The sequence below is a fragment of the Somniosus microcephalus genome, chromosome 5, assembly GCF_052327205.1.
Source record: "Somniosus microcephalus isolate GS21.2 chromosome 5, FLI_Smic_1.0, whole genome shotgun sequence".
Classification (NCBI taxonomy): domain Eukaryota; kingdom Metazoa; phylum Chordata; class Chondrichthyes; order Squaliformes; family Somniosidae; genus Somniosus; species Somniosus microcephalus.
The window spans coordinates 55,630,165-55,646,014 of NC_140991.1; the positions used below are offsets into that span (position 1 = coordinate 55,630,165).

General features: G+C 42.3%; 1 protein-coding gene across 6 annotated transcripts in view; it reads left to right on the top strand.

Annotated features, from left to right (window-relative positions):
- Positions 1 to 15,850, top strand: part of LOC147117045 (partitioning defective 3 homolog) — an 862,692-nt gene that overhangs the window by 547,231 nt on the left and 299,611 nt on the right. For all 6 annotated transcript variants that reach the window (XM_085987637.1, XM_085987633.1, XM_085987634.1 and 3 more), the window contains exons 8-9: positions 5,350 to 5,475; positions 5,861 to 6,243. In XM_085987637.1, coding sequence (XP_085843763.1) covers positions 5,350 to 5,475; positions 5,861 to 6,243 — 509 coding nt within the window. The remainder of the gene's footprint in view (positions 1 to 5,349; positions 5,476 to 5,860; positions 6,244 to 15,850) is intronic.

The window sequence follows — 15,850 nt, forward strand, 5'->3', positions numbered from 1 at the left end:
CTCTCTCTCTCTCTCTCTCTGTCTCTGGTCCTTGTTCAGGCCAATCTAATCCAGTTTTCGACTTATCCACAACAGCAATTCACCTTTTTAATGGCACCTTTAATGTAGAAAAATGTCCCAAGGTGCTTCACAGAGGCATAAGGGAAAAAATGGATGCTGAGCCAAAGAAGAAGAAATTAGCAGGGCTGACCAAAAGCTTGGTCAAAGAGGTAGGTTTTAAGGAGGATCTTAAAGGAGGTGGAGCCCAAGTCATTGAAGGCACGGCTGCCAGTTCTGAGACAAAAGGGGTGGATGCACAAGAATGTCAGTCAGAATAATGGAGAAATTGTACAAGTTTAGAGAGCTAGGGAGAGACATTTGAAGCTTGGGGAAACTGGTGGCCACTGTAGGACAACAAGGACAGGGATGATGGGCGAGCAGGATTTGGTACAGTGGAGCTTGAATGAGCTGAAATTTATGGAGGATGCAAAGCCAGCTAGCCAAGCACTGGAATAGCTGAGTCTGATAGTAACTAAGGGTTTCAGCAACAGATGGACTGAGGGAGGCGTGGAGGCGGGCATTGTAACAAAGGTGGAAGTGGGCAGTCTTTGTGATGGAGAAGATATGGAGTCGAAAGCTCAGCTTGGGATTGAATAGGATGTCAATGTTGCGAACAGTCTAGCTTAGCTTGAGACAGTGGCGGGGAAGGAATGGAATCGGTGGTGAGGGTACAGAATTTGTGTTGGGGTCCAAACATACGAGGCCAGATTTTGTGACCCCTAGGGTGCGTACGCACCAGCAGGGGCCGCGCAAGTGCCGGGTTTAGGCATGCGAAGCGCATGCACTGAAAACCGGCACTTGCAATCTGTCAAGAATTCTCTTGACAGGTCATCCGCCTGCCCGGGAAAAGTGCCTCTGTGGGGGAAGAGTTGCACTTTTTGCACAACTTCCGCCTGCTGACTGCCTGTCAAATTCTTACGCCTGGTAAAAGCAGGTGTAAGGCCTGCTTTTACCAGCTTAAGAGTTTCAAAAAATAGAAAAATGAAATTTGATAACTCATTTATAAATTAAAAATACTCTTCAAAAAGGTAACTTTATTTTTAGCCCCGTAAAAACATTGTTTTTAAAAATTCCAAAAAGTTAAAATTTTTGTTTAAAGTATTTAATTAAATGACATTTTCATTAGTTTTAAATACGTAATATTTTTTAAAAAATTTATTTAATGTGTTGGCGTACTTTTTAGGTGATCCCCATTCATACCTTTGACAGTTCTGTACATACGGAACTGTCAAAAGGCTGCATGGCCGGCCCACGTGATCCCAGAAGCACCTACGAACCGCTTGCACCCCTGGGATATGTGGGGCTCTGCCCGTGCAGACCCGGAGAGGCCCAGGAGCGCAAGCCACCATTCTTGGGCCATCAGGTAAATTCGTAGACATTTTGCAGGTGGGAGGCGTCCGCCCGCCGGAAGCTTCCGATCGCAAATGTTGGCCCACTGGCTTCCGTCTTCCCAAAGTTAAACTGGAGGAAATTGCAGCTTATCCAAGTCTGTATGTCAGACAAGCATCTGAGAACACCAAGGTGGTGGTGGGTTTGAGAGAGATGGCGACAAGGTAAAGCGGAGTGTTGAACCTGACTCCATGTCTTTGGATGTTATCACCAATGGGCAACATGTAGATGCGGAAGAGGAGGGGGGCCAAGGATGGATCCTTGGGGAACTCCCGAGGTCGCGGTGTGGGAGTGGAAAGAGAAGTCGTTGGTAAGAGATACTGTGGCTACAATCGGATAGCTAAGAGTGGAACGTGGTAAAGGCAGTCCTACCGAGCCGAACAATGGAGGAGAGGAAATAACAACAGAAAATGCTGGAAAAACTCAGCAGGTCAGGCAACATCCGTGGACAGAAATTTGAGTTGACGTTTCGGGTCGAAGCCTTCTTCAAAACTGGAAAGAAAAGATGGATCGGAGGCAGGGCTGCGATCGGACAAAAGAAGTAAAAAAGAGACATGGAGGAGAGGCGTTGGAGCACGAAGACCTTCTGATCAAAGTCACTAACAATGCCTTGTGTGACCAAGTCCAAAGCTCGCTGTTCCTTATTTCTGTATCGTCTTTTACGCTATTCCCCATCATTCTTCTGTGATCCATTTACAGTATATGGCTTTGCTCTCTCATGGTTGTACTCCTGTTGGTCCCAACAAAGTCATCACATCTTTTCTACTAGCTTTTTCCCTATGCATGCATTGTCAGAACTGACATATCCTAGAGCTCCATCCTTGGTTTCCTTTTTATCATTTACATGCTAGGTGTCAGCAGCATTATTTGAAAACATGGAGCCAGCTTCAACATGCATGTTGGCCACATTAAAATCTCATCTCTGCCACCATGAAAGTACCACCCACACACCCACAATGCTACTCTTGCACGCTCCCTTTTCCCTTGTGAATCCCGATTTCCAAAACTCTACTCCTTGCATTCAAATCTCTCTCTGACCTCACCCTTCATGTCTGAGTAATGTTATCCACATTTATGTCCCTGTCTTTTTTTTATTCATTGATGGGATGTGGGCGTCGCTGGCTGGCTAGGCCTGCATTTAGTGCCCATCCCTAATTGCCCTTGAGAAGATGGTGGTGAGCCGCCTTCTTGAACCGCTGCAGTCCATATGGTGTAGGTACACCCACAATGCTGTTAGGAAGGGAGTTCCAGGATTTTGGCCCAGCGACAGTGAAGGATCGGCGATACAGGTCCAAGTCAGGATGGTGTGTGGCTTGGAGGGGAACTTGTAGGTGGTGATGTTCCCATGCGTCTGCTGCCCTTGTCCTTCTAAGTGGTAGAGGTCGCGGGTTTGGAAGGTGCTGTTGAAGGAGCTTTGGCGAGTTGCTGCGGTGCATCTTGTTGATGGTACACACTGCAGCCACAGTGCGCCGGTGGTGGAGGCAGTGAATGTTGAAGGTGGTGGATGGAGTGCCAATCAAGCGGGCTGCTTTATCCTGAATGGTGTCTGCACCCTGTCTTCTGATTGCTGCTTGTGTCAGCTGAGCACACTTTCACCCAAGTTAGAAGATTGTGGGTTAGGCCCCGCTGCAGATCTCAGCACAGAATGTAGACCGTGTAGTACTGAGGGAATGCTCAGTTGCAGCGTTAGGGAGTCCATCTTTCAGGTGAAGTGTTTAACCAAGCTAAGGTATGCATACACGTTTCCATGGCACTATTTGAAGAGTATGGAGTGCCCTCAGTCTCCTAGCCAACGTTCTTCCCTTAACCAACACATTAAAAAAAATACTATTTGATTATTGATTTGCCACTGTGCAAAAATTACCTACCATTTTGCCTGTACAACAACAGTGATTGCACTTCATAAGTAGTTAATTAGCTCTGAAGTCTATATAAATTAAAGTTGTACATTGATCAGATTATTTTTTTCATGCACCGTGACAAAGATATTTTGCATAAATTACTTATGTTTAAGTATTGCAACTTTTTAATTTAATCTGACCAGTAATTAAATTTATGCACATGTTTCTAGCAGATGTGCTAATCTGCTGCCTATAGACATCATCGCCAGCCCCTGTAACAATGTGTTCGTGACTGGAGCTGACTCACCTACTTTTCCACTGAAGCTCCTTGCTTTAAATTCCACTTGACAGCCTGAATTGATGGCCATAAGGTGTTGAGGTGGATTAAACTGGTAGTGATGTGTACAAATGCTGTGTTGCGTCCAGCTGTGAGGAGCATCCCAAGTATTGCTTCAATCTCAGCTTGCAATCATTCACTACAATGGTCTTATCACATTTAGTACTATTTACCTCATGTCATCATTTATGAACATGAACTGGAATCATTTTACTTTGGATAGGCAGTTAATTTATGTGTCTCTCATTTTTAAGCCCCAACTTCAACCACCTCAGGCGGTTCCAAGTGCTTATAAAAATCCTTTCTATTTCCTGCTGCTAAGCCCCGTCAGAAGGGATAATTTGTGTGAATTGTTAAAAGTGACGTGGTGTAGTTTACACTAATTAAGCTGTAACAGTAGCTGTTCTGCGATACTAATTTAAAATAACATTTACAAGATAGCAAATATTACCTGAATTGAGGGTCCAGGTCTTGCACCTTCACTGAGATGTTCAGTAGTCCCCCTGCAAATTACTCATTAATAAGATGCCTGAAATAAATACATAGCTATTCAAAAGTTAAGTTGTACTTGCATTCGGGCTCCATTAACAGATAATCATCATCTTGTCGAGCATTTTCTGCCGGAGATGGGTGTAGTTGAATGTATCTTAGGGGCAGAGATATTAATGTAAAAATGCTGCTCTAACTCACTAAGACCTTCACTTTGAACTCTTATTTGCTTCTCTCTCCAAATTTGAGTTGGTATGGATAAAGGAGAGGACATTTTTTTTTAAATGAACACAGTACAGATATCTAAACTCAGCATATAAAAAGTAATAATGGCAAAAGATTTATTGTGAGAGGAAGAAGTTGTATTTATATAGTGTCTTATTACATCTTCAGGATGTCTCCCAAGTGCTTCCCAACCAATGAATTACTCTTGAAGTGCAGTCAAACAGCAAATGAAATGCATATCTAGTTGATCTGTTTTTGACGGTGGTTGAGGAAGGAATGTTGTTTGAACACCAGGAGAACTCCTGATCTCCAAACAGTGCTGTCGGATCTTTTATGCCCACCTGAACAAGCAGACGGGGCCTCAGTTTAATTAATGTCTCTCCCTAAAGATAGCACCTCCAACAACACAGCACTGCCTCAGTACTGCGCTGAGGTATAAACCGAGATTGTGTGTTCAGGTCCTGGAATACGACTTAAGTGATTAACTTGTCTATTATGAAGCTGTTCTTCACGTAGGGAATAAACTGGAAATTCCACTGTCCTGTCTTTTTAGATTTGTACAACAGGAAGGGCTGATGTGTTTCTATTTGCCGGCTAGGGGATGAAACCCAAAATTCACAAATACTGTTTTCACCAAAATCATAGAATTGTGCTGATTATCTCCAGTTTTATACACAGAAAAAACAGAATAGCTTGTTATGTTCAACAGCAGGCGCTGTATAGGAATAAACTGTAATCTTGCCACTTTGGTGCAACATTAGCACCTTAAAGCACTTGAAAAAATGTGGGTTTCTTTGATAATAGTTGCTGGGAAAGTGGTAATCCTAGTGGTAATGTTATATGAAGAGATAAGATTTGTGTCACACTGGAGTGTGATAAATCTTTATTAAGCTAACAGTTTTCTAAAAGTACTGCAATGTAAATGTATTCATTGCAATAATAACTGAAGGAGAGGATTTTGCATTCCATTATGTTTTATGCACTGTACTTTGAAGTGTTAAATGAAGAGCTGTGATCATTTTCTTGTAGGACCCTGGGGTTACTGGTGAAGCGCCTGGAGAAAGGTGGTAAAGCAGAGCGGGAGAAACTGTTTCATGAGAATGATTGCATCGTCAAAATAAATGGTGGTGATTTGCGAAATACACGATTTGAACAGTACGTATCTTGTCTACATGGTGTGCATCTAAGTGTAAATTCTACAGTAAGATGTGTCTGTACCTTGTCTATAGTTCAGTAATAAAAGTATATGAACCTGTTCTCCTTTGTAATATAATTGCTTATTGAAATGTACTTCACTTTGCAGTTTTGTTTTCTGCATTCACATTAACAGGTGCATAACTGTTAATCTCTCAGCCCACATCAATAATAAGTGTTAGTCGCTGATGTAATTAATACTTCTATCCAGTTAATATTGATGCAGTTGCTGCATTTGCATAAAAAAACCTTGCATGCTATGTAATTAATGATAGTAATTATGTTAATAATCTCTGTTAAGACTGACGGTCTTAATTTGTTAATTTCCCTTCCTTCCTAAATCTAGAGCACAACATATGTTTCGCCAAGCCATGCGCTCACATGTTATTTGGTTCCACGTGGTCCCAGCAGCAAATAAAGAGCAGTACGAACAAGTCTCCTTTGGCGATAAAAATACCTGTTATTCCAATCGAATCAACACAGATACTCAGCCCACTGATCGAAAGAGTGCTGTAAATGCAAGCTTTGATGAAACACCACAGAGGTTGTCCAGAACAAGCAATGAGGCCGATCAGACTGCTTCCTACTCTCATCTACCTCACAATCAGAACTCGGTGTCAAAACCTCCAACAGGCCAGCATCTAACTCCCCAAAGATTGAGCTCTACACCTACCACAGGCTTCAACACCAAAAAAGTAGGGAAGAAACTCCATATTCAACTGAAAAAAGGTAAGAAAATGATATGTGCATTATTGTAGGACTGCTAATCACCAAAGTATTGAAGACATTCTGCTTTTATTGAATACATTGAAAGGTTTTAAGGAATTTTGTGGAACTGAAAGCAGTCAAAATCCACGGTTAATAAGGCTGTCAAGAATCAATCCAAATGTTGCATTAACAACATGACGATTCAACAGTTTCTCTTCCTGTATGATTTTAAAACCTGAAAATGTCAGTCGGATAAGGATGTTTTCAGATCTTGTTTGCAATAATTAATGTTTGTTACAAAAAAAACACAAAAATAAGCAATACTTAATGGTTCTGTGCATTTTATACAGGCCTCCTGTGCTCCTTGTACTGCTTGCAATGTAACACCTCTACATTGTATGATGTACCTTGATTGGTAAGATCTCCTACCCCTTTGAATCACCTTGATACTCAAGATTGTGATAAACAATTTATACCATAGCAGTTTCTAGTTTTGCAGATGTTTGAGTTTCTATGTAGTCCTGATATAATGAACTATAGCTGTAAATCACATCAGAAAGCCATACATGGAGTTGAAGTACAGATCAGCTATGATTTAATTGAATAGTGGAGCAGGCTCGAGGGGCTTAATGGCCTACATATGTTCCTAAGGCACTTAACAGAGGCATAAGGATATAATGGATGCTAAGCCAAAGAATATTAAGTGGCTGCCCAAAAGCCTGGTCAAAGAGCTTGGCTTTACAGAAAGGAGGAGAGGGAGCTGAAGAAGTGGAGATGTTTAGGGAGACAATTTCAGAGTATGCGGATCAAGCTGTTGAAGGCATGGCTAATGATGGTGGTGCGGAGGGAGTGGATGCAGAAGAGGCTGGAATCAGAGGAACGGAGAGTTTCTAGGGCTGCAGGAGGTTACAGATATAAGATGGGGTGAGGCTATGAAGGGATTTTAACACAAGATGTGAATTTTATGTTTAAAGCTTTGGGGGACCAGGCGCTAACATACGTCAGCAAGGATAGGGGTGATGAGCAACGTTCCCCGTCATTTTTTTTTTGCGTTGCACGGCCCCTTTAAGGGGCTGCATGGCCGATTCAAAAGTCCGCGCATGCGCATTTTTTTCAATTTAAAATTTGGCTCACCAGCTGCGCAGGACCCCATGCAGCTTAAATGGAACATTGGTGATGTGCGAACGGGACTTGGTGCAGGATAGGATATGAACTGTTTTGCCTTTGCATCAGTACTTTCTAAAATTATGGAAGGTGATGTCAACTCTCAAATTATCTATTAAGTCAACAGGTTTGGGCTAATGGATGATCTCTATATATTTTGTTTTTTTTGGCATGGTGATTCATTATGATTATGGTGCCTCTGCTCCTGAACACTTCATTGTATCATCTGTAATTGCCATGGATACTTTCAAAGCCTTTGGTAGAGTAGGGAAACATGCCTCTCTAATTCATCATCGTATGATCTCTCATCAAAGTTATGTTCATGATGATCCACTTTCCTGTAAAATTACTCTCTCTGTCCTATAGTTAAAGGGTCAACCTCTGACTCCTTTTACATTAACTCAGCTTCCCAGTGTTCTGTGTTGTCTCCTACTGTTCCCTTCATTATTTGACTGATCTCTTCCATTCATGTTACAATGCTATCCATTTTCTTCTACTCTACATCGATCGATTTCCTTCAGATTTAAGGAGGTAACAAGGAGGGTCGATGAGGGTAGCACATTTGATGTAGTCTACATGAATTTTAACAAGGCTTTTGACAAGGTCTCACATGGGAGACTGTAAAAGTAAAAGCCTGTGGGATCCAAGGAAAAGTGGCAAGTTGGATCCAAAATTGGCTCAGTGGCAGGAAGCAAAGGGTAATGGTTGACTGGTGTTTTTGTGACTGAAAGGCTGTTTCCAGTGGGGTTCCGCAGGGTTCAGTCCTGGTTCCGCAGGGTTCAGTCCTAGTTTCCTTGCTTTTTGTGATATATATCAAAGATCTAGACTTCAATGTAGGGGGCATGATTAAGAAGTTTGCAGATGATACAGAAATGGACGGTATGGTTGACAGTGACGTGAGGAAGAAAGCTGCAGACTGCAGGAAGATATCAATGGACTGGTCAAGTGGGCAGAAAAGTGGCAAATGGAATTTAACCCAGACAAGTGTGAGGGAATGCATTTGGGGAGGGCTAACAAGGCAAGGGAATACACAATAAATGGTAGGATACTGAGAAGTGTCGAGGAACATGGAGACCTGAAGTGCATGTCCACAGATCCCTGAAAGTAGTAGAACTTGTAGATAAGATGGTTAAGAAGTGTAGGGGGTTTCTCTTGCTCGTTCTGGTCTCCTACCAGGCTTCGTGCAATAATTACCCTTGAGTGGTTCGACCCACTCCCCCTACGGTTCTAGACCTTGGACTTAGATGCAGAGAACAGTAGTGCAGAGAAAGGACTCAATAGACCAGGTTGAATAGCACGAAATGGATGCTTTTATTTTTAAACAGTTTGAAGCATTACAAAATACATGTCATAGGCACAGATTAAAGTAACTACAATCATGCACAAATTTATGAACTTGACTCTATGGAAATGGGGAACACACGGCACATCGTAAAAGGGAAAACACATTACGATTACCCTTAACTCCCTCCCCATACCTAAACTAAGTTTCGACCTGGGGAACTTGGGATCATGCTCACCACTCTCAAAATCGCGAAAAAAAAGGGGGTTCGCAGCCTTTTGGCACCGCTTTCCGTCGTCACGTGGATTTGGAAACTTCTGGCGCAGTCGATATTCTCTCTCTCTCTCTCTCTCGAGGCGGCGGGGTAGACACAGCCTCGATGAGCGCTCGTCAAAGTTGAAGATCCCTAAGTCTGTTGTCGATTTTGGTTCATGGAGCAGACCAACAACCAGATGGGATGTTGAGACACGGAAGTGTCAGGCCCGGAATGTCCTTTTTCTCCGGCCTGGATCGTCGGTTTTCCAGAGGGTTTCTTCTCCTTCGGCCTGGGTAGTCGATGATCTCCCGACCCCAGTACCCGGGCCACCCTCGTCGTCTTCTCGTCGTGGCCGAGCCTTGTCTGGCTGAACATCGACCACGTTGTCTTTTCACCGAAATTGTCTGTCCGAAGCGTCTTTAAAAAGACGAAGCGTCTTCATCGATTCCGAAGCTACCGAGGTAGAAGAGGCGCCGATCCTGGCACCGTCCGTCCTTCGTTCGTCCGTTCGTTCCGTCGATCACTCCGATAACGTCGATCGTGTTTCCTCCGAATGTTGATCGCCCTCCGATTTTCCTCCGATCGTTCCTTGTAACTTTTGATGGACTTTCAATCCATAGTTATACCCTTTTGGGACAGTCTTATCTCCTGCCAAATCATAGTCCTGTCTTTGTATTAATTTTGGCGGGCAGAAATCTCTGCAGGGGCGCTTTGTCTTGTAACGGGAGCCGGTGATAACTTAACTGGCCTTCCTGGCCGATAATGTCTTTTTAAGTCTTTTACATTGTCATCGCGACTCGGTTCGCATATTGATCGGTCCGGAGATTTTCCTTGATGGCTGTTAAACGGTTTCTCCTTTGTACAATAAATGGGTATAAGTGTTTTTGCATTGTCCGCCCATATCTTGATGGGCCCCATCCTGTACTTAGAATCCATTGAATATGTATGCTGTTTCCCTGAGTTTCGGTTCCCAGATACTGGCTTTCGCGGGCTTACTGTCTTCAATCCACAAGCCTGTCTGGCTTGCAGTAACAGAAATAAAATGGTCCAGAAAACTGATCACGAGGCCCGGCGGCCATTTTGTATGCCCTTTTATCAAAGGTTTTTCTGTGCAAGCTTACTTTGGTCAATAAACAGTCTTATTTTATCCGGTTTTCTTGCGTGATTATTGCTGAAAATTTCGAATCTTACAGAAGGCATACGGGATACTTTTCTTTATTAGCCGAGGCATATAATATAAGAGCACAGAGGTTATGCCAGAACTGTTTAAAACACTAATTAGGCAACAGCTGGAATACTGCCTACAGTTCTGGTCACCACAGGAAAGATGTGATTGCATTTGAGAGAGTACAGAGGAGATTTACAAGGCTGTTGCCTAGTTTGGAGATTTTTTATCTATGAGGAACGATTGGATAGGCTGGGGTTGTTTTCTTTGAAACAGAGGAGGCTAAGGGGAGATTTATTTGAGGTGTATAAAATCACAAGGGGCCTAGATAGAGTGGATAGGAAGGACCTATTTCCCTTAGCAAAGAGGTCAATAACCAGGGGCCATAGATTTAAAGTAATTGGTAGATGGATTTAGAGGGGAGTTGAGAATTTTTTTCACCCAGAGGGTGGTGGGGGTCTGGAACTCACTGCCTGGAAGGGTGGTAGAGGCAGAAACCCTGATCGCATTTAAAAAGTACTTGGATATGCACTTGAAGTGCCATAACCTACAGGGTTACCGGCCAAAGGTTGGAAAGTGGGATTAGGCTGGATAGCTCTTTTTCGGCCAGCACAGACACGATGGGCTGAATGGTCTCCTTCTGTGCCGTAAACTTCTATGGTTCTATGATCACATGCCATCAGTGTACGCAACCTAAAATCCTCTTGCATGCAATAGCTGAATTGCTACATCTTGATCTTTGGCAGTGAAAATCTTCTTTCAATTATCCAAAGACACATCTTCATTTGTCTCGCAAAGCTAACCACCAACGAGCATCTCTTAACTGTAATGGGTTCCACCTTTAGGCCTTCTTCATTATCAACAATCTTATAAATAGCAATGCTTTTGTATTGCACCTTATCATATCAGAATCTCTCAAAGTGCTTCACAGTGTGAGATTACTTTATTTTTGAATGGAGTGACTGCTGTTTTTTTTAGGTAAACGTATCTCCTCTGATGTAATTTCTACATCTCCTTGACTCTGAAGCTGCCTCCAAGAAACCTGCTCTCCTGTTGTGCTCTTTTTCCTTGCTACATTCACACAGTGTTGGAATCAAGACTCATTGCACAGTATCCTACGCTAAGTTATTCTTTCCTAGGGCATCAGCACTGAGGAAATCCTTGCTTCCCTCAGTCTTCCTTCCTAAAATCTTCAAGCTTTTAAAATCTAAGCTTGGTGTCATTAGATTTCTATTTACTGATTTACATTGACTTCGCTCATAATATTTTGAACCTTGGTGGTGTCTACACTGAGCCTCGGGCTATCACCCCTGTTTTTCAAAAAAGAACTGTTTTATACATGACGTGGGAATATTTGAGGTTAACCAGCGAAATGTGGTTAAAACATTTCATTCCTCAACACTAACATCAGTTACTGTAATGAGCATGGAATAAAATCACAAAGAAGCCTAATTTTTTTTAATTAAATGTTTGCTTTTGCTAATTGTATTCCTTCTCCAGCTCCTCTTCCTGACGCACCCACACCAGGGACCTAAAATGCTGTTCATGTAGGAGCATGGAGTTTGAACATTTTAATGTTATTTTTAAAATATATAAAAACTAAATAAAACAATATTTTCTCCTCTTCTAGTTGATGGGGGGGGGGGGAAACCCCTCATGTCTTTACCCAGATAGTGCTTAGAATGTGAAACTTGCTGTCATGTGGAGTAGTGGAGGCGAATAGATGCATTTAAGGGGAAGCATAGACCAGTTAGGCCGAATAGCCTGTTTCTGTGCTGTAAATTCGATGTAAATGTTATGAGAATCGAATCAAATCAAAATGTGTCTCTGGTGCACTGAACTTAGGTAGAGGTAATGCTGAACATACTGCCTGAGAAGGGGATGCAGAACTGTATAGAATTCAAAGATACAGGCGATACTTGCAAAACAGAGAGAGAATGGCCCAAAAAAATGCTTTCTAAGACTAGCAAAAAAATGATCAAAAGCAGCAAGACAATTGCTGAGATCAGCAAACAAGCATGGGGAAGATGACTGGATAATTAGAGAGGATGGGAAAACATGCTACACAGTTGGATAGAAGTTAATTTTACACCTATATCACAATAAGTAAAATTGAACACATTAGATATACTGTATTTATACTTAGCTTCCTGAATTCATATGTTCAATTTCTTGAGTCCAAATGCTTGGCACCTTACCTGCTGCACCACTGCAGAGTTGGAAGACAGCAACTATACATAGAACAATCTGCACACTTTGAACTGTGCAAGTCGAATTCTGTGCACGCGCAGGCATCATTTTTCTGCTTTACAGGCCCAACTCTAGCTGGCTCTTATTCTTCTGCATTGCAAGGACCAGTCGCCATTGTTAAACCAAGGGTGGATGTGAAAGATGCCTCAGCACTATTTCGAACAAGACCAGGGGAGTTCTCCCTGGTGTCCTGGCCAATATTTATGCCTCAACCAAGATCACTAAAAACAGATTCTCTGGCCATTTATCTCATTGCTGTTTGTGAGATCTTGCTGTGCACAAATTGGCTGGCACGTTTCTCTACATTACAAAAGTGACTGCACTTCAAAAGTACTTCATTGGCTGTGAAGCTCTTTGGGACGATCTGAGGTCATGAAAGGTGTTCTATAAATGCAAGTTTGTTCTTTCTTTCTGGCCCACTTTAACCCTGGCTCCGAGTGCCATCAAGCACGCAGAGCTCGCACAGGCAAATACAAAGCAAAACTCCTTCTACTGTGAACCACATAGAAATTATAACACGGAAACAGGCCGTTCGACACAACCAGTCCATTTTTCTGTTTATCCTTCGCATGAGCAATCGTCTGATTCCCTCATGCCTACTCTGCCCCCATATTTCTTTATCCCTCTTTCCTTCAAACACCGCTCTAACCTATTCTTAAATGTTGACAAGGTCTCTGCTTCAATCATTAACTCCGCGAATGCAGTTCATGGCTTCACAACCCTCTGTGTTAAATATTTCATAGATTTAACCTTTATATCTATGTCCCCATGTTCTAGATCCCTAAACCACTCGAAATGGTCTACCCTGTACCAGCCCTTCATAGTTTTAAACACCCTCGATCAAATAACCACATAATCTCCTCTGTTTTCATGAAAACAGCCCCAATTTTTTTTAAGGGTTTCTTTGTATTTGTATTTCTTCATACCAGACCACATTCTAGTGAATCTGTGCTGTACCCACTCTATTGCCTGAGCTATCTTCCTATTAGTGTGGAGCCCAAAACTGCTCTCAGTCCTCTAATTTCCATCTTAATAAGCTTTTATATAGATTCACCAGTACATGTCAACTTTTACATTTTATACCTCTTGCCATAAAACCCAGTGTTCCTCAGCTTTCTTCTGGTATTATCCACTCGAGGAGCTGCTTTTAATGTTTGCACCTCCAATACCTCTGCTCTTCCACATCACCGCGCCTTCCCCAATCCCAAGTATAATTATTACATTTTGCTGATAAAAATATCACCTCGTGCTTGAAATTCATTGAATTGAATTTCAGTTGTCACTTTCTTTTCCCCATATTACCTATATCCCCTTTGGTGCTCATAATTATTTACTGTACCTCCTATTTTAGTATCATCTGCAATTTTGGACACTCTGCCCAATATATGAACTAATGCAGTGTCAGCCTTGGTTCAGTGATAACACTCTCACCTCTGAGTCAGAAAGTTGTGGCTGCAAGCCCCGTATCAGAGACTTAAGCGCACAATCTAGGTTAGCACATATGTACAGTACTGATCGGGTGCTGCACTGTTGGAAGTGCCGTCTTTCGTATGAGACGTTAAACCAAGGCCCCGTCTGGCCCCTCAAGTGGATGGAAAAGATCCCACAGCACTATTCAAATAAGAGCAGGGGAGTTCTCCCAGTGTCCTAGCAAAACATGTATCCCTCGGCTAACACCTAAAACAGATGGTCTGGTCTTTTATTTCATTGCTGTTTGTGGGAGCTTGCTGTGTGTAGATTGGCTGCCACCACATCCATTGCATTTGCCCCATCCACCATATCTTTCACCTTCTCAAAGCATACCCTTCCTTTCTGAAATTCACGTTGGCTGTTCTATTTATTGTCTCTTCAACTAGATATTTAGAGCAGGGGAATGGGATTAATTGGATAGCTCTACTGAAGAGCTGGCACAGGCACGATGGGCCGAATGGTCGTCTTCTGTGCTGTATCATTCTATGATATTTAGTCACCCCCATCTTTAAGTCAAGATAGCAACATTTTGCCTGCAACATGTATTGAACTAATTGTCCTGTAATTATCTGGGTTCGTTTTCTCTCCCTTTTTGAAAATGAACATTACATGTGCCGCTCTCTGGAGAAGCCTGAAATATAATTTCTAGGACTTCCATTATTTCTTACCAGCTTTCCCTTAGATCTGTCCTGTTACATCATTGCACTTTGTCCTGCTTTGGCTTCACTAACTTCCCTTATACTTTCCTGATAGAATATCGCAGATCTCACATTTAACCATTCCTCCCCAATGTCCTCCTCTTTAGTACATTTGCACACCAAGTCCCATTCAGCCTTCTTCACCTGTGCTTACTGACCTCAATTTTAAAATTCTTAGCCCTGATTTCAAATCCCTCCATGGACTCCTCCCTCCCTAACTTTATAACCTCCTCCAGCCCTACAACCTTCCAAGATCTCTGGGCTCCTCCAATTCTGGCCTCTTGCGCGTCCCCAATTTTAATCGCTCCACCATTGGCGGCCATGTCTTCAACTGCCTCGGCCCTAGGCTCTGGAATTCCCTCCCTAAACCTCTTCACCTTGCCATCTCTCCCTCTCTTTGAGACACTCCTTAAAACCTACCACTTTGACCAAGCTTTCTGTCATAATAGCTCATGATGTGGCTCGGTGTCAAATTCTGTTTGATAACGCTCCTGTGAAACTCCTTGGAAGGTTTTACTTTGTTAAAGGTGCTATATAAATGCAAGTTGTTGTTGTATAAATGCAAGTAGTTATAGAATTGCAAGTTGTTAATGAAACAATGATGCAAGTACCTGTGGTACTCGACTATTCTCCATTTGTCCTCTCCTCTTCTCTCAACAATTTGCCTTGCCTCTAACCTCGGAACTGCATCACCCACTGTACAAATGTGATCTTTCCATTTCCCTATGCCAGAATTCCTGTGGCTGCTTGGACTGCAATAGGAAATTGGTGCTAAATTACTGTAACCTGGGTTGACAATACCCAAATTAATTTCACATAGGAGCCATGCAGCCAGCAGATGGGGAAGAAACTTTCATCCCATCCACTGGGTCTGAATTGAAATCCAGGGCCATATTTTTAATCCAAAGTAAATTAACAGTATTAACAGAATATACAAACTGGCTGAAATCACCCCAACTGGCGATTGGCTTTATAGTTTGTTACTTGGGTGGACAGCAATCCGTGTTCAGATGCCATGCTAATGTACCTCATATCCGCTATGAAGATGCTTGTTAGATTATAATAGGGACTTTATTTTGTTGTAGATTAAAGCATGCTGAGTTCTGTTTGTAATTGTTGTTATAGAGGCTCAATCTTGGTGTTTGAGTTTCTCATTGGTATTTCATGCAAGCAATCATCTTTCCAGAAATTCGTATATTTATTCTAATTATTGAATAAGGTCACTGATCCATTTCAGTCAACATGAGATGTTTACCTGCCATGATGGAAGGTAATTGGCATTCATTTGTCTTACAGAAAGGTCATTCTGTGAACTTTTTAGCTGGCAGATCTTTTGAGGTGTG